The 18483-nt window shown below is 44.2% G+C and overlaps 1 protein-coding gene across 1 annotated transcript in view; it reads right to left on the minus strand.

Annotated features, from left to right (window-relative positions):
- Positions 1–9410, minus strand: part of CCNJL (cyclin J like) — a 45807-nt gene extending 36397 nt beyond the window's left edge. Inside the window, exons 1-2 of the mRNA XM_039877100.1 lie at positions 9182–9410; positions 8688–8802 (exon numbers count right to left, since the gene is read on the minus strand). Of these exons, the coding sequence (XP_039733034.1) occupies positions 8688–8750 (63 nt within the window). The 5' untranslated portion in view covers positions 8751–8802; positions 9182–9410. The remainder of the gene's footprint in view (positions 1–8687; positions 8803–9181) is intronic.
- Between the last annotated feature and the right edge of the window lie 9073 nt (positions 9411–18483).

The following is an 18483-nucleotide window of genomic DNA, read 5'->3' on the forward strand; positions in this document are numbered from 1 at the left end:
CCACGGCCCTTCTCACCTCTTCAGTAGCTGGGCAGTGTCAGCCTTGCTGAAGGGGAAGTGCACGTTACACCATATCTGACTTCAAGGCTCTTGCAATTCCCCTGCTTATCAGAAGTCAGACTCTGAACAGCAGATTGCAAAGTTTTAAGGCCTCAGCTCTCTCACTTAATAGGGGAATGCTGGCCAAGACCTTGAGCCTCTGGAGGCCATTTCTCTACCTGAAAGATGGAGTTATTGGCAGCCATGCTACCTGACAGCTGAACAAGACTAGTTCAACAGTAAAGTGCAGCAAGGCAACGTGTGGGCTGTAAGGCACAGCCCCAAGATAAAGCGCCTGGGATGTGCACTCACCGATGGGGGAGTCTCGTCTGCAGCAGCTGCTCAGAACTGGGGAGACACAGACCCTGACTTCTCTCATGGGCCTGCTGTCTAGGGAGGGAGGTGCTTCCAAATCAAACATTTGCATTAATAAATGTGTAACTACAAACTGTGCTGGGTGGTAAAGGGACAATCCAGGGCGGTCTGAGAACATATCACAAGGGTCCCAGAGCTGACCTAGACTGGGACTCAGGGAAGGCACCCCTGAGGAAGTGACGTTTGAGCTGACAGCTAGAAAACAAGCAGATCAAAATCACACAAGACTAGGAAAGTATATAAACCAATTGTTAATGTGAACTCAAGGTAAATGGTACCATAAAGAAACAGTAAGTCAAATCAAGGATAGGGTACATTTACTGGGATAAATGATCTGGTTTATTAAAAAATCAATGACATGAAAAACATTTTTTAAGGGGATGGGAAGAAGGGAGACCATTAGAGAATAAAAGACTTAGCCTAATTATTTTTTTAAATGTAATACATGAACCTTATCTGGATCATGATTTGAACGAACCACCTATGAAAGCCAATTTTGAGACAACTGGAAAAAAACAAATATGGACTGGGCAATAGAAGATATTAATGAATTATTGTTAATTTTATTAGGTGTAATAATGGCATAGTTGTTACATTTTTAAAAAAGCCTTTACCTGTTAGTAGACGTTTATATGAAACTCTAGAAAAGACTAGTCTACAGAGACAAAAAGCAGATCAGTGATTGCCTACGGCTGGAAGCAGCATAGCCTGAGTGACTGAGAAGGGGCACAGGAATGTGTCTAGATTGACAGCAGTGTTCTGTATCTTGATTACGGTGGTAGTTACATGAGTGTAGACATTTCTGAAAATTCACCATATACTCTAAACTGCATGCACACTTACGCCCTGTACATTGTACTATATATAAATTGTACTTCAATTTAAAAAAATGAAAAATAGCTCTACCTAAATATTCAACAAGGAGATGATGTAATCAAATCATGGTGTATCCATACAATCCAACATTATATGCATGATATGATAGAACAGTCAATGATAAAGAAAGTTATTTAGTACATAAAGTTAAGAAAAATTAAATTATAGAACTATAATATACTACGATGGCATTTTTGTAAAATAAAATGTATATATTTGGGTAGAAAACGACTAAAAAGAAATAGTCCATTCATTCATTCAATACAAATTTACTGAGTTATCTACATATATGTTTATTGTTAAAATGAGTAGAAAAGAAAAAAAAAATCCCTTCTGGTCATAGAACTTCTATTTGGTGGTTTCATAGAAAACATTTAAATTATTAAAATGTAAACATGAAAAAACATGAATAGTACCACTAAATGTGTAAATAATACTGCAACTTGTGTTAGAGCGCACGCGCGCACGCACGCGCGCGCGCACACACACACACACACACACACACACGTGTTTGTTTATGCACAGGATAGCTCTGGAAAGGAGTAACGAGAAATTGAGACCTGCAGGAAGAGATGCAGGGGAGTGGAGCAAGGGTGCCAGGAAGCCTATTCATTTATCCACCCTTTTATAGAGCTTGATTTTTTAACCATGTTTATTCTAAACAAACACAACTGATAGTTTCTAATGTTTTGCTAATATCCGATAATCAGGAATTGGATGGAGATGACATGAGAGTGTGTGTGATGTGTACTGCGAAACCGTGTTTTTTTGGGCAAGATACTTTCCAATCTGACTTCAAAATTTTCAGAATAAAAATGTATCATGATGACACGCACACAAGAGAACAGAAGAACGTATACTAGATGCCAACAGAGATTGCTCCAAGTGGTGGGACTGTGGGGAGAATTTTATTTTCTTCTGTTTACTTGTATTTACTTCTGCAGTTTCCTAAACAAACAAGCAAGAAAACACACTGTGTGTGTATGTGTGTTCAATAACTTTAAAAAAAATGAAGAGAGAGGAAAGAGCAGACCCACACTGTCACCTCCTTCTGCCAGGTGCTCAGACACACTAGAGAATCGTTGGCTGCACTCCCTTTACCCAAGAGGCTGTGTGGTTTAGGAAGACAAAGAACGAGTTAAGGGCAGAGGCACAGGGCCAGCTCAGAGCCTTTAATGTCCTCCCCTCGCGTAGAGGGCACAGGCTTCCCCAGCCAACTAGCGTGCCTGCCAAGCCCCTACCCCACTCCACAACCCAGAGGCCCCAGAGGGTGCCAACAGAGTATGCCCACACCCACTTTCTCTTGGGACACCTGGAAGGCAGGTGGGGCAGGGATCACTGTCCTAGTTTGTAGATGAAAGGAAGCCTACGAGATAATATGCTTCTTCCACAGATCAGGTGCGCTGAGGCCAAGTCTCAGCTGAGTGTCACGGGCACACTGAGCACTTCGGTACTCGAAGACAGGAACGACTCAGGAAAGGCCAAGTTCTGATTCGGTTTTTCCCCAGCTTCCTACAGAACCCAGGTGAGTCTCCAAGCTGGATGCCACCTTGAATGACATCTCATCCGTCTCTCAAACCCCATTTCTCTTCCAGCCCCCCAACTTCCATCCTCTGTTTGTATCCACCTCCAGAGGCAGCCCAGGTCATCTCCGCAGGTTGGACTGCAAGAAGCTCCTCCTTATACCAAGAGCTGCATCCTTACCTCCAGGAAGGAACCCCAAGGGCCAGTTGCTAGGGTCTTTCTTGAGCACAAGCCTAAGGCAGCCCTGTCGGTAGGTGGTTTAGGGAGAACCAGCTCTTACAGAACCACTGTTAACACAAACTAAAATACAGAGCCTATGTCACGGATGGCAGGGCCTCGATTGTTCTCTGCCTTGTGTTTCTATTCTTTGCTAAAATGGGATGTTTTTTCAAATAAATTGATGTTCGAGCTCTGATACAATCGACTGTTTGATCTCAAGTCAGGCACTCACACTCTCTGAGTCTTGCAGTTTCCCACCTATAACATGGGGTCAAACACAGCACGGGGCGGACATGAGGAGCTAAGTGAGATAACACACAGCGAGGGGCGAGCGTGGCACCCTGCCTGAGACATAGCAAGTGCTCAGTAAGCAGAAGCCGCCAACATTATCACTGCTAAACATCGCTTTTGTTGCTGTTATTTTGGCAGATCTTTGTATAAGTTCAGTTGCAAATCAGTAAAAATGCCTTTTACCCATCCACTGGTTCAAGAAACACAGCTGGTTCTCTAACTGTGCAGGAAGCAAGCTTCAGGAAATAGAAAAAATCCATTTGGTGGCTGGTTTCTCTGCAGATCTCAAATCTGGGGCAGGACGAGAAGACTGCTAAGGTCTTCTGTGACTCCAATCCTGGGAGCAGGCAAACACCCAATGAGGAAGGAAGGAGCCTGCAGCATGCAGGCCCCACAGGGCTTTGGAAGATAAAGCTAACAGGTAGGGTTTGCCAAGTAGGGTTTGTCACATGGCTTTGGGAGGATAGGAATTCCCCCAGTATCCCCCAAATCTTCATAATCAGAAAGCCTTCCACATACCTAAGAAGCCTTAAACCATAGAGCGTCCTTAAACATTTTCTTTGCTTACCAACATAACCATTTCCACTTCATAAGAGAGTGAAAATATGTGTCAAGTGCACATAAACCAAAAGGAGACCAGACCAAGCTCTACCTATTTTGTGCTCATCCGGAGATAAAATTGGGGAGAAAAATGGAACCTCCTGGCAAATGTCTGAGAGAGATGATCTGGATTTTTATTACCCGGGTTCGACCTGTAGTATTTTTTCCTAATATTCTTAAGCTGGACTTTGGTCCACGCCAGTAAATCTGCTCTTGAACAGATTTCTAAACCCTCCCCCTACCCCTCTCCTCCTCCTGAATTATCCAAGAGGAGAAGGTGCACATCTGTAGGAAGCTGGGAGCAGCTCCCACCTGGTCCTGCACCCGGCACCAGGGCCAACATTGTGGCTGTTGGCAAAGACTGTCCTGGCCAGGCCAGGGGGCAGCACTGGGCATTCGTCTAAGACCTGACTAGGACCCCTGGGAAGCGCTGCTGCACCTCCTTTCGACATGCCCCGGAAGAGTCCGTCTGAGCCTGCTCCTTCTCTTCTGCGATCTCCCAATGGCCGTGCCTGCAGCAGGTGAGGTGGTGGACACTCCTCAGCTCCTCTCCACACAAGACACCGAATGCCGAGTATCTGGGAATGCCGAGGTACCAGACACCCCTCATGCCTGCAAGGAGCTCACAGCCAAGTGGGTTGGACAAGTCATTACGCAGGGTGACAAAGACAGTGAGACAAATAAGCATGACGTTGCGGCTGGGACACACGGAAGGGAGAGGCTGGAAGGACAAGGAAGGTGGCCCTCAATCTGTTGTTGGACTCGAGACCCTATTCATTTTAAACTTTGGTGGATGCAACTTTCAGGGGGAAAAAAAGAAGTGGCTCTCAGTTTTAATCTGAATATTCACGGGGGTATACACCTTACCACAAAATCATTATCAACACCCTCACTGTCACCACCAGCCTGGTGACGATCTGTTCCTCTTCTCATAGTCACTGAAGAAGTCAAGGGCATAGGTGTAACGGGTAAGAAACCTGACTCCCCTTTACTGGTTGGCATCTCCAGCCCTAGCAGAAATTGGGCAAAGGAGGGGTGGGGTTCTAGGTCTGCTCCGGTTGAAGCAATAAGGCCAGAAAGCATGATTAAAGGAGCAATTTAAGGCTGAACCCAGGATAAAGGTGGCCTGGGAGGGAGGAGGGTTCCATCTCTCATTCACTAGTTAAGATGTCTTACCCAGGCTAGTTAAAAGATCTTGTGGATAGGATCTTAGCTCTTGGGTCCCAACCCTCGGCAGATGTAGCCTCTGGCAAACTGCTTTCTCAGCCACAGCCCCATCGCCATCCAATGGGTCCGATGGAATAACGGTGCCTTTCTTATAAGGATTACCTGTCACAATTGTGAACCCCTCTGAGGGTGGTCAACGAACTCCAAGACTTACCCTGACCACACACTACATGAAAGGGGCTGGATGTAGCACTTGTAAGAAAGGTACGACACCTGTCATGTACCTGCCATGTCTCACACAGTTGTAAGGCTCTCTCACTTACTCCTAATAGCCTATAAAACATTTTTCCCAGTTTACAAAAGAGAAAATTAAAAAAGAGTTCTTCTTTTCATCATTCCACACAGATCAGGGAGATCCTGTTCTAGGCAGTGAGGCCTAGCGCTAAACAAGACATGCAAGTCTTCACTTCTCTCTGCAAACTCTCCACTAAGCCAAATTTTCTCCAGAAGCATCTTCTTTGAATAGAGTGACTAAAGGAAAAAAAGAGTTTATATCCTGGGGAGGTGAGACATTATAACCAAAGGAACCCAGGATCTACCCTGTAAGTCCAGCTTCAAGTCACGGGTAACCCTGAGCATCAACCCGAGTGAGTTTTCTTGTGGAGCATATATTCTGGTATGGGAAAAAAGATAAAGAAGAAATAATTCCAGATGCTGGTAAATGCTGTAAAGAAAACAAAACAAGATGATTTGATAGACTGACACAGAGGAACAGTAATAGAAAAAAGGTAGAGATCAAATACAGAGAACAGCCAGTGCAAAGGCCCTGAGACATAAATGAGCTTGACTTCTTCAAGGAGGAGAAAGCAGGTCAGTGAAGGAAGGCGTAAGAGACAAGTCAGGAGAGCAGGCCGGGGCCCAACCGTGTCACACATTACAAGAGGTGGTAGGAGTAGGAGTTTAATTATAAGTGCGATGGGATGACGTTGAAGGTCTCTAAGCCGAGAAGTGACACAATTTAAGTTCTGGCTATCATGGAAGAATAGATGATGGGGGCTAGGTTTAAAGAAATTTAGAGTGGCTCCATAGGCAGCTCACTGTTTTACTGTCATTACTAGTCTGCATCTAATACCGAGGTTCGTTTCCATAGTGCCACATTTTACACACTGTAGTATGATGTCATATTACAACGTCACATCTGACAAAGTGAGGTTCCCACTATCTCCGTGATCCCAACTTTGCTTCTTGCATTGGTCAAGTAAGGATAACTGCTCATGGCCGTATGACGACAATTCAACAGCATATATGGTAACCTGCTTTGTAGTCATCCGGTAACATTTGACAGTGTCTATTGTGTGCCAGATGGTAAAGTTGTTCTACAGTGTTAAAACTGTATTATTAGCATAGGTATTTAATAAAAAATTACTCTGGGAGAAATAAAGGGACAGCCCTCTTAAGAAAGGTGAGAACAGTGTGGATACTTGGTTCCCCTAGTCTTCACTTCTCTCTGCAAACTCTCCACTAAGCCAAATTTTCTCCAGAAGCATCTTCTTTGAATAGAGTGACTAAAGGAAAAAAAGAGTTTATATCCTGGGGAGGTGAGACATTATAACCAAAGGAACCCAGGATCTACCCTGTAAGTCCAGCTTCAAGTCACGGGTAACCCTGAGCATCAACCCGAGTGAGTTTTCTATTTCTAACCTGTAAAACCTGGACAAATCCATCTTCCCTCAAGGTAGGCAGCCGAGTAGGGAACTAATCTGGCAGTATGGCATGGGTGAAGCACAATTAATGGAGACCTGCCTGCCCTGCTCCTTTTGAGTGGCTAGAGGAAAGATTAGAACACTCTCACTTATATATAAACAATTGGAGCTAGTTAAGTTTATATTGTTCTCAGAAATCCTTCCTGGTAGACAGGGGCAAAGTAGGTCAAAATCATTCCCCCCAAGCCATGAGCAGAACTGACAACCACTAGAGCCCATGATGAACAAGGAAGCCCAATGTCCATGACAGTCCTCATTAATTCATTTAGCCACCACCTCCATAAATGGACCAAGACCATACAGCCTGGTCTACCACCCCACTGCCCCCGCTTTTTAATACAACCACCAAGATCTGGGTTTCTTCTCCAGATGCCCAGAATGTGCCATTCTGCTCCAGGGAGAAGACCAAGGGAAGCAAAGGAAAGTTACGGCCTGGACAAGAAATGCAAAGACAGAGACGAATTAGTAGGTTACAGGGAAAAAAAAAAAAAAATTGACTGGAAGACACCTACTCCTGAATAAGGATAAAACTGAATAGCCACTAAATTTTTAAGAAGAATTCAACGGAGTGTGCAAATGCACTGGATGTGGGACTTGTCTGTGTAGGGACCCAGGTACCCCACTAAGAAGACCTCTCCCTTCCTGTACTGGGTTGAATGGTGTCTCCTCTGCCAGATTCATGTCTATCTGGAACATCAAAATGTAACCTTATTTGGAAATAGGGTCTTTACAGATGTACAGTAATTAAGACGAGGCCATAATGGATTAAAGTAGACCCTATTCCAATGACTAATATCCTTATAAGGAGAGAAAACTGAGACACAGAGACATATGGATAGAATGCCATGCGACCTGACAAAAGAATCGGACATTGCAGTGATACATCTACCAGCCAAGAAATGCTGAGGATTAAAAGGCGCCGGCCAAAACCTTAATTTTGGACTTCCAGCCACCAGAACTGTGACAGAACGCACTGCTATTGTTTTAAGTCCCCCATTTGTGGTACTTTGTCATGGAAGCCCTAGGAAACCAACACACTCTATTTCACACCTCTTACCCAAACCACCAGTCCCAGTCTCATTCCAGGACAGGAGGCAAGACACACACACAGGCACGCCTCCAGCCCACCTGGACTCGTCTACCTTCTCAGTGCCCACGGGCATTTTGTCTTTCAAGGTGATGGGGTGCAGGGATCACATTTCAGCTGCTCCCCTCTCCACCTTCTGCCACCGGAGGCAACTGGCAGGGGAGTGTTTGTTTTCTCCTCATATCTTCCTAGATTTATGGCTTCTCATTTAGATTAGTATTTTTTTTAAAAAATTTTATTCAATCCCATCCCAGAGATACTGGGATGTATACCTTATATTATCATTTATCTACTACTTTCTTACATTAAGTCACTACTTTCGCTTATCTTTATTTTAAAAGAAACTGCTCATTGTGACAATAAATGAAAAATCAGCATCATCCTGTGCAGACCTTACTAGATATGTTCTTAAAGTGCACTTAAAATATTTTTTTTAAAGTCTGTTCATGTACCATTTCAAATAATCTCGAGTGAGAATACTATGGGAACTAACGCTTTAAAGAATACAATGACTGTCTCGGTTTAGCTGGCAGGGAGCTCTGGGCTCCTAATCAGAAAAAAAAAAACAACTTAAACTCTGATGTCGCCTCTCCCCCAGACTCCCCGGGAGAAGGATAAGAGCTGGAGGAAAGAAAGGCACCGGGAGCTCCTAGTTCCCCCGCGGGGTGACCTAAGCAAACGGCCGAGAGCGAAAGGGACTTTAAATACCCAGTTCTGCGAGTGGACGAGAGCAGGGAGGGACTGACCTTCTCGCGCAGGGTGCAGTGGACGTCCGAGGCGACGCGCCCTTCCCACCACGGCTCATCCATCGTCGCGTGTGCAGCGCCGCGATCCGAGGCTACCGGGCTTTCAGGGAGCACCCTACATGGACACGAGCTACCTCAGCGGCCGCAGAGCGTCCCCCGGGCTCCGACCCCTGGCATTCCTATCTTCGCTCGCCCCCGGCCGGGAGCCCCCTTCTGCCCACCTCAGCGGAGCGGCGGTGGCCTCCCGTCCCCGAAAGGTTGCGGTATCCCCTCCCCTCTGTTCGTGGGACCTGGGCGACCTGGAGCTGTGCAACGACTTGCAGAATTTTTATCTTCCCTTTTGCAAAAGTTGCAGAGAAAGTTGCCGACTCCGCTGGCTCGCCCAGGGCTGGGGCTCCAGCAGGGGCCACCGGCTCGCTGTCCCCAACTCCTCCCCCGCCGCCCAGCCTTTGTCCTGCTCCCACATCCTGCCCTCGAGCCGGGGCGAAACTCACGCATCCCTCTCCCGGCATGGGGGGCTGCGGGCACCAGGCCCTTCCCGCGGTCGAGCCAGCGGGCCCTCTGGTGCCAGCACGCGGCTTGGCCCTTGCGCGGGGCGCTCCGCGCTCTCGACGGCCGCCTCCGCAGCCCCGCTCGCCCCCGCGCCGCTGCGCCCTTGCGTGCGCTCAGGTCCCGCCGCCGCTCGCAGTCTCCGGGCCGCCGGGGGCCTCCCTCCCTCGCTAGGGGAATTGGGGGCCGGGCCTCGCGCATGCGCTGCCAGCCCCCGCACCCCGCGGGGCTGGGGGCTGGGAATTGGAGTCTTTCTTTCGCCAGCGCTGGCTCCGCTTCCTGCCCGCCCTCCTCTCCCGCCTCGGTAGAAAGCCTCCCCTTCACCTTGGCGGAGACTTCGGATGGCCTCCTGGGCACCCCGCGGGCCTACGCGGGGAGCGTGAGGAGCGCAGGGACCCCGGCGCCACCTGCGCTCACCACGCGTGAAACGCGCGGGTAGGATGCCCCAGAAAGTTCTGTCTCCCGCGTACGCTGCGCTAGCCAACCTTACGTCGGTTCCACCTGTTTTTTTCTTTTTTTCTTTTCTTTCTTTTTTTGAACCTGCCCTGGAGAGGCAGGTTCCCACGGACAATTCCCACGAAAGCTACGGAAAAGCTGCCCTTGATTATCCACGAGTCTCTAATTCTAAAGGAGGTTCAGTAAATCAACTGATATCGTGCTACTGCAAAGTACAGATCTACGCCGCCGTACACTGGAGGAAAACCTGTCTTATTGGAGGGTCCGGTGTCTTTTTTTAATTTACTTGATCGTTTTCGAAAAGCCGCTCTCTTGAATCTGCTCATCTGAAAGCACAGTATTGCTCTGTTCTCTTGGACGATTGCTTTTTGTGATACTTCTGGAGATTCACAGACCTGTTTCAAATCCACCTACCAACTGGGTAATTTTTGCCAAGTTCCACAGACGCTCTAAGCCTGGATACCCTCATGTGTAAAATGAGAATAAACATTGCACCTATCTGCTGGAGATATCTGTTATTAAATAAGGTAATTCTTGTAAAGGGATAATCGCCATGCCAAGTTAAAAAGGAATACTCAATAAATAGCTGCCACTGAAGAGCCTTTAGTTTCTGACTAGTTTCCTGCAAGTAAATACCACCTGAAAAAATTTTAAAGGCAGCTTTGGTAAGCTTCAATTGGAGCTTAAAGAGCGGTTTCAATGTAAAAAAAAAAAAATGAACACTTGGAAAACTGTAAAATACCTAGGAATAAACTTACTAAAAAGTGCAGACTCAATGAAGAAATTATAAAAATTGAAAAATAAGAAAGACTTGAAACACAAGGTAAAAATACCAACTTCACCCAAATTAATTCTTTTAATAAAAGTCTCATGGTTGTGGGTAGATGGAGGTGAGAGTAGGATGACATAACTTTTTCTAACTCAAATGGAAAAATATCTGAGAAAAGCTAAGATATTTTTTAAATGGGGGGATAGACCTATATTACCAAATCTTAAAACATACTGCAAAGCTATCATTAAAACAGTGTGGTATTGATACAAGAGTGGATGAATATGCATCAGTGGAATAATTGAAAGCTTAAAAACACATAAACTACTTAAAAATCAACCGTATGATAAATGTGCCATATCACTTTTGTGGAGAAAAGGATACAATTCTTCAAAAGTTAGACTAGTTAATTTTGGAAAATTAGTTAATTTGGGGGAAAAACGTAAAACTAAAACTATATTTAAACCATCACTAAAATAAATATAAGGAGCTGTCCAATGGCAAAACAAAAACAATTTTATAACGACTTTAATGTCTTTTATTCAAGGGAAAACAATCCCTGAGCTTGGGGGAGTGCAGCGCCTCACGAGCAGTGGAGGGAGTACTTTGTAGAAAGATTCTGGGCAAGAGCGAGTTTTACTCGAATGTTAAAAGAGAAACGGCATGATTTCCCAGGAGAGTGAGATTTCCTTATCAGGCTAGCAGGTCCTTTTTCTAGGGTAAGATGAGGTAGGTGAAGCGGAGCCGGACTGTGATTGGTGTACGTTAGGTGTTTTCCTGTAAGTGCCTGGTTGGGGCCACCTCCATTTTGTGGACCCCTCCACAGCAGTTCTCCCTGATCCACAGTTTTACTTTCCACGGTTTGTTACCCACAATCTGAAAACAATAAATGGAAAATCCCAGAAATAAGCAATTTGTAAGTTCTAAATTGCACACTGTTCTGAGTAAGGTGGTGAAATCTGACGCCCTCCTGCCCAGTCCCACTCCATCTTGTCCGGGACGTGAATCATCCCTTCATCCAGCGTTGCCCCCCTGTACGAACAGCACCATAAGCTACTTTGACATAGATAGACCACAGTCACATAACTTTTATTATAGCATATTATTATAATTATTCCATTTTATTATTAGTTATTGTTATTAATCTCTTACTGTGCCTAATTTATAAGTTAAAACTTATAGGTATGTAGAGGAAAAAACATAGTATATATGTACTCCCCCAATGTATGCATTGTTTTCTCTTGAATAAAGGACATTAAAGTTGTCACTAAATTGTTTTTGTTTTGCCATTGGACAGCTTCTTATATTTATTTTAGTGATGGTTTAAGTATACCCTTAGTTTTACGTTTTTCTCCCAAATTAACTAATTTCCCCAGCCTAACTTTTGATATATAGGGTTCGGTACTATCTGGAGTTTCAGGCATCCATTGAGAGTCTTGAAATATATCCCTTGTGGATAAGGGGAGACTATTGTATATGAATTAACTTTATCAAACCCATAAAACTAAACAAACAACAGAAATCAAAAGACAATTAAAAGAAAATATGGGTGAATTATTTCGGAGGAGAAAGCTCAGATATTAAGGCATAGGAAGAAACCAAAGGCAAGAATGAATATGTATTTGAATAAATACGCAAGACTTAGACATATCATATATCACCAAAAAGGCAAATGACAAAGTGGAGAAAATATTTTTAACAAATGTGACAATGGTTGATCTTATTCTTCAGACCCCTTATAAATCAATACATAAAACACTAACATTCAAAATGCAGAAATGGATGAATAGGCATGCCGTGAAAGATGAAATTCAAATCGATAAATATTTTTTAAATGTTCATACTCACTAGCAAAACATTAAAAAATTTTTAGAAACACTGGGATATATTTTGGTCTAGGATTTCTAAAAATATAATATACAATATTGACAAATATACAGTATTGATGGGAATATAAATTAATACCATCTTTCTGAAAGGTAATATAACTCAGCAAGTTTTAAAATGTATAATTTGCTCCAACTATTCCGCTTCTGAAATTTATTCTAAAAAAATAAGCAGATGAGTACAAAGATTTATTTACAGGAAGTTTCATCACAATGCTTTGTTATTATTATTATAATGAACTGTTAGAACAGGGACTGATTAAATAATGATTTGGCTCTTTAAAAACATATTTTTGAGAATAAATAATGACTTGGAGGAAATGTTCACAATATATTAAGTGGGAAAGGAGATTAGAATATGATCCCAATTATACTACATTCACACACACACAAGAAACTGAAGAATATCCATAAAAATATTAGCTATAATCAGAGTGGTAGGATTATAGGAAATTTTATTTTACTTTTTACTCTAATATATCTGTATTTTCTAATTTTTTTTCTATAAGAAACATGAATTGCTATCATAAAAAAAAAAGAGTAAAGAGTGTCATTTAAAAATAATCAAATGATGTACTTACTGGCGCGGCCTTCCATTGAATCACACAACTCACAGTATTGTTTTGTTTTTTTCGTAACTATATTATTTTTCCTCCATAATCTTTCTGTGAAGGGTATACTGTAAGAAGAAAGGCCTTTATTATTTACTAATTTGGAATCCTTTTTTCCCCTAAACTTCAGTTCTCAGTTATCAGGAGTTCCGGGAGGCAGAAGCTTTGGGCTTTTTTCCAGGGGCTATTTTGAAAGGATTCTAATCATCATTCATACTTCGCGGTCCTTCGCGGTCTCTTGCTTTCCCAATATCTCTGAAGAATAAAAACACATTGCACTGATGGTCTTGCTGGTGAGTCCCTATCCACAGGTAGAAATGGTAGCAGTGCCCTTGGCAGAAGCTTCCTCTGATGGACAATAGGAGTTACTTCTCCCACTCCGTCCCCATCCAAGCCAAGAAATATTTATTTGTTCATTCGTTCACTCATTCATTCACAAACTAAACCTTTATCTAGTGCTTATTGTGAATCATTTACCACCCTTCCGGCCCCAATCTCTGACGCTCACAGGTTGGGAACCAGTATGTAGAGCGATATCAACAACTTTCTCAGGTATAAAATGATAAAAATTTTTCTAATCCTTCCGATCTCCCTCAGAGGACAAGTCAATCTGATGTTATCAACTGCTCACTTTAACTTTCCTTTCTCTCTCTTTTTTTTATATGATGCAAGTTCTCACATTACAAATATAGGTGATGAAATGTACATGTTCTCGCCCTGGTCGCAGGCCTCATTCTCCGCCCAAGGATAACCAGTACCTCATGTTTCCTTTCAGAAGTGAATTCTGCTTTTACCGGCAGACAGTCATGCCTTTTTTCCTTCGACACGAATGGTAGCACACTGTGCACATCCTTCTGCACCTTGTTTTCACCTCCTGGGGTTTCATGGCAGTGCCCACAGAGCTGCAGTTATCCCCTAGTCTCCTGTGACAGATCCATCGTGGTGTGGGTAACCAGCCTTCTTTGGCTGGACTTTAGGTTGTTTCCAGCCTTTTTGCTGCCATAACCACACTGCATTAAATAGCCTGGATGGCAGGGAGGTCAGATACAGATCTTCCAGCACTCAGCTTTCTGGGGGAAGTTGAGGCATGTGCTTTGAACAGTGTTTCCTTAGAGTCTTAATGGTTTGCATTGCTCCGTTTAGGACCGAAAGCATGAAGACTGGCTCTGTTTATAGGGACAGAAGGAAGACATCTGGGCCATAAACTTTGAGACATAAGCCTTGTTTACACTCTGATCTTTAACCAAAAACCAAGCCAACCCCTTTAAACTGTTTCTAGCTGTGTGTTCTATGTAGTCAAGAGAACATTGGCCCAATCCTTTATGATCCTTGACCAGAAATTCTTGAGATATAACTCCACAGATTAGGTCTGAGGACCAGGAAGGCAGGATAAAAAAGCAGTATTTTTCAAACAGAACTCAAGACCCAGGACATTTATAAAGCTGGCCCATATTGCTTTTCTTTTCTTTTTCTTTTCTTTTAATTAGAAAAGTATAAGATCAAAAAGGTACAAAAGGAATAAGTAAAAAAATAAACCTCCCTCTACGGGGTGCCGGTTCACAGTATGTGACCAATGCGGTTGCATAGGCCCGTGCTTGGCTTAATGCTCTGCATTAAATGCTTCTTAGAATGCTTTTGCCGTCTGCTATGTGTTGAATTGTGTCCTCCCAACAAGATATATTGAAATCCTAACCCAGTATGTCAGAATGTGACCTTATTTGGAAATAGGGTTGCTCCAGATGAATCGTAAGTTTTATGCAGTGTTTTCACTGTTATTACGTGAGGTAAATACACGCAATAGGAGCACGAGTTTGATGGTCCATGGCCACCCCATCTGAGGTGCCAGGGACAGCAGAGAGTGGTGAGGATTGTGGTCAGCCAGAGAGCACATGGTGCATCAAAAGCAAGGAGCCCCTTCTGCACCCCTCTGTTCTGGCTCCAGAATTTGGGCCCATTATTGCCAGATTGCTAGAATTTTCAAAAAAAATTCTAGATTCTGGATTTTTAAAATACTGTATTGCCTTTAAAAACAATCAAACAAACAAACAAACGATGTGTGGCCGTGCCCAGCATTGGCCCTAGTTTGTGACCTCTGGAATAGGTGTGCAAAAAGGAGCCTTCCGGCCTGACTAGATTCTGTGAGGAACAATGGAGCGAGACCCCAAGAGCTCCCGACTCCAGAAGGAGGAAGTAAAAGCAGCCATTAACTTCAAAGCCCCTGAGCTGCTTCCCTCCTCTGTCAGACAATGAACAGGAAGGAAACTGAGACTGGACAGTAAAAGGCACCAGATGAGACCGCCAGGGACTGACTGATGGGACCCTTACCCTCAGCCTGAGGGGGTCCTGACTGTCAGCAACAGGGCTCTGCATTCCTCGGGCCACAGGACACCTTGAGCTCACCAACTGCGAAGGGCTTCCGAAGCTTCCAGGTGTGCAGAGAGACCCTGGGTTGAAGAGCTGAGGATTAAAGTAGCAGCTGTCAACCTGGGGAGACTGAGGCTGGGCTGCGGGGGAGGGTGCTGGGCAATCCGCTATTGAAAATGTTTTCATTACACAGGTACACTCTCCTTGTAATACTATTAAATCACGATTCACCACCACCACTGGCAGCCACATGATATTAAGGCGGTGGTATCCTTGGCTGGGCACACAGACCCCTGGGCTGAGGACTGGTACCGTCTGTGGCCTGTATGGAACTGGGTCGCACAGCAGGAGATGAGCAGTGGGCAAGCTAGCAAAGCTTCATCTGTATTTGCAGCCGCTCCCCAGCACTAGCATCACCGCCTCAGCTCCACCTCAGATCATCAGGCATTAGGTTCTCATAAGAGCACTGGTCCCTGGTGCTAAAACATTGGGGACCTGCTGATCTAGAGGGAGATCGGCTAGAGGCTTCAGGTGGAAGTGCTGGACGAGAGAAGGGGCCAGATTCTGAGCATATTTTGAAGTTAGACAGGCTCTGCTGAAGGACCAGATGTGGGGTGTGAAAAAGGGGATCAGGAAGACCCCAGAGGTTTCCGTTCTGAGCTCCAGAAGACTGAAGTTCTCAGGCATGAATCACTTAATGGGGGGAGAAGGGGGCGGTGGGGGCTGAAACGTTCTGAGAAATGCATAGTTACCCGATTTCATCATTGTGCAAACACCAAAGTGCACTTGCACAAACCTACTACACACCTAGGCTATCGGGTATAGCTTATTGCTCCTGGGCGACAAATCTGTGCAACATCTCACTGTCTGAAACTACATGAGATTAAATCAAGCACAAGAGAACATGATGCCATCGAGAGATGGTCATGTATCAATACAAGATGTATGAGGGTGCTGCTGGCATAACATGGCATCATGTTTCACAGCAAAAAATTTTTTCCTAAGTACGAAGAGTACACTTTAAAATAAAAAGTATAGTATAGAAATACATAAACCAGTAACATAGTCATTTATTATCAAGTATTGTGTGCTGTACGTAATTGTATGTGCTATACGATTATACGACCGGCAGTGCAGTAGGTTTGTTTATAGCAACTTCACCACAAACACGTGAGTAGTGAGTTGTAGTACAATGTTATGAAGGCTACGACATCAATAGGAATTTTTCAGCTCCCTTATAATCTTATGGGGCCACCTGTCATATATGCATTTCATGGTTGACCTAAATGTCCTTATCAGTTGATGGCCATCCTGAGATAGGGACCTTAATCCCATCACCCAGAATGTTTCCTATGTATTGCCCCTCCCCCACCCTGGCCCCTTCACCTCCTGCTGGCTCAGTGGTTAAAGCAGGGCTTCCAGTGAGACTGTTCAGACTTCAGTCTTGGCCTTGCTTCTTCCGAGTTGACGATCTCAGCAAGTTACTTAACTCCAGGTTCCTTATTTGCAAAGGGGAGGGGAGTATTAATAGTACTACCTTGTTTACAGTTACATGAAGATCAAATGATGTATTATTTGGTGCATACAGGGCATCAAATAGGTGTGAGCCAAAACTTCTATATCATCATTAAGTTATAATCATAAGTACACAGTTTTGTATCTTGCTACTTCAAAGCTTCAAATTATCCTATGTTTTGTCTACTGTCTTAAGTTTTATGCTGGGTTTTTTGGACCTACAGGACACATGTAGTCACACCTCTTTTCCCTTCCTGAGAAGCACTTTGCGTGCATGCTCAAAGGCATCTGGAACAAGGTCGTAGACCTACCTCTGCCCTATGTGCCGCCACAGGCACGTGCCATCTCCTCTCAGATCACAGCTTCACCATTTGTCAATGGGGGCAGAGCTGATTAGACCTGTGAGTGTCTTCCAGCTCTGGCATTCTGTGAATCTAGTTTTAGAGCTAGAATTTTGCCTCTGAGCTCAGAGCTCACTGCAAGAAACTATTACTGCCTATTATGACAGTCTCTGTCTTAGCTTGGGCCACGATAATGCATTACCATTGACTGGGTGACTTAGACAACAAACATTTATTTCTCAGAGTTCTGGAGGCTGGAAGTCCAAGATCAGGGTGCCAGCATGGCTGGGTTCTAGGAGAGGGCCCTCATCTTGGTTTTCAGACAGTGGCTTTCTTGCTATATCCTTACATGGCAGAGAGAAATATTCAGCCTATAGTTGTGTCTTAACTGCTCCCATTTTCGGTTCCTCCAAGCTCCAATCCTTAGTGGCCATTGCCACTAAGTTCAGCCTCCCTAAGGGGCAGTTGTGAGCACTGCTCAAGGTCTGTCCTTGACCTCCTTCCCTTCTCTCCTTCCCTACTCCACAAATGCGTATTTTTGGTCCCCCAAATAGTTTTGCTCATACTACTGCCTTTGCTGGGAATGCTCTCACACTGTAAGTTTTACATGGAAAGATATTACGTACGCTTTAAATACCAGCTAAGCACCACCTCCTCCATAAAGCTTTTAGCAACTATTTCCCAGTTCAGAAGAAATGTTCTTTCTTTTGAACTACAGTATTTCCCACATGCCACGTGCATTATCGTTGTTGATATTTATGTCTTATTTCCTGAACAGAAGTATACAAACCTCCGAGGCAATATGGCAAGCCACTAAATTAGTGAGTGCAAACTGGCAGCCTATATAATATTTTCAGAATTGGGAAATTTCACATAAAATTCTGACTTTTATCTTCTCTTGAAAAATCAGAAGATCTGGACTATTGCCTTCCTGTAATGCAGAGGTCAGCAAACCACAGCCCATGGGTCAAATCTGGCCTGTCACTTGTTTTGTAAATAAAAGTTTTATTGGAATACAGCCATGCCCATCTATTTACATATTTCTTAGTGGCTACTTTCATGCTACAATGGCCAAGGTGAGTAGCTGCCACAGAAGTTATACGGCTCACAGACTATTTGCTACTGGACCTTTTGCACAAAAATGTTTGCTGACCCCTGCCTGCTGTCAGGTACCAACTGTGGGCCACCAGAGAGGTGCCCTCCGTTTTCCTCCAGGAAACCCCCCAGCGTTTAGATCAAACCTGGACAGCCACAAGTTATTTATCTTACCGTCCAAGGCCTTTGAGCCCTTTGCATTTTTTATTC

Source organism: Pteropus medius, unplaced genomic scaffold, assembly GCF_902729225.1.
Source record: "Pteropus medius unplaced genomic scaffold, Ma_sr-lr_union100, whole genome shotgun sequence".
In the NCBI taxonomy this organism is placed as follows: domain Eukaryota; kingdom Metazoa; phylum Chordata; class Mammalia; order Chiroptera; family Pteropodidae; genus Pteropus; species Pteropus medius.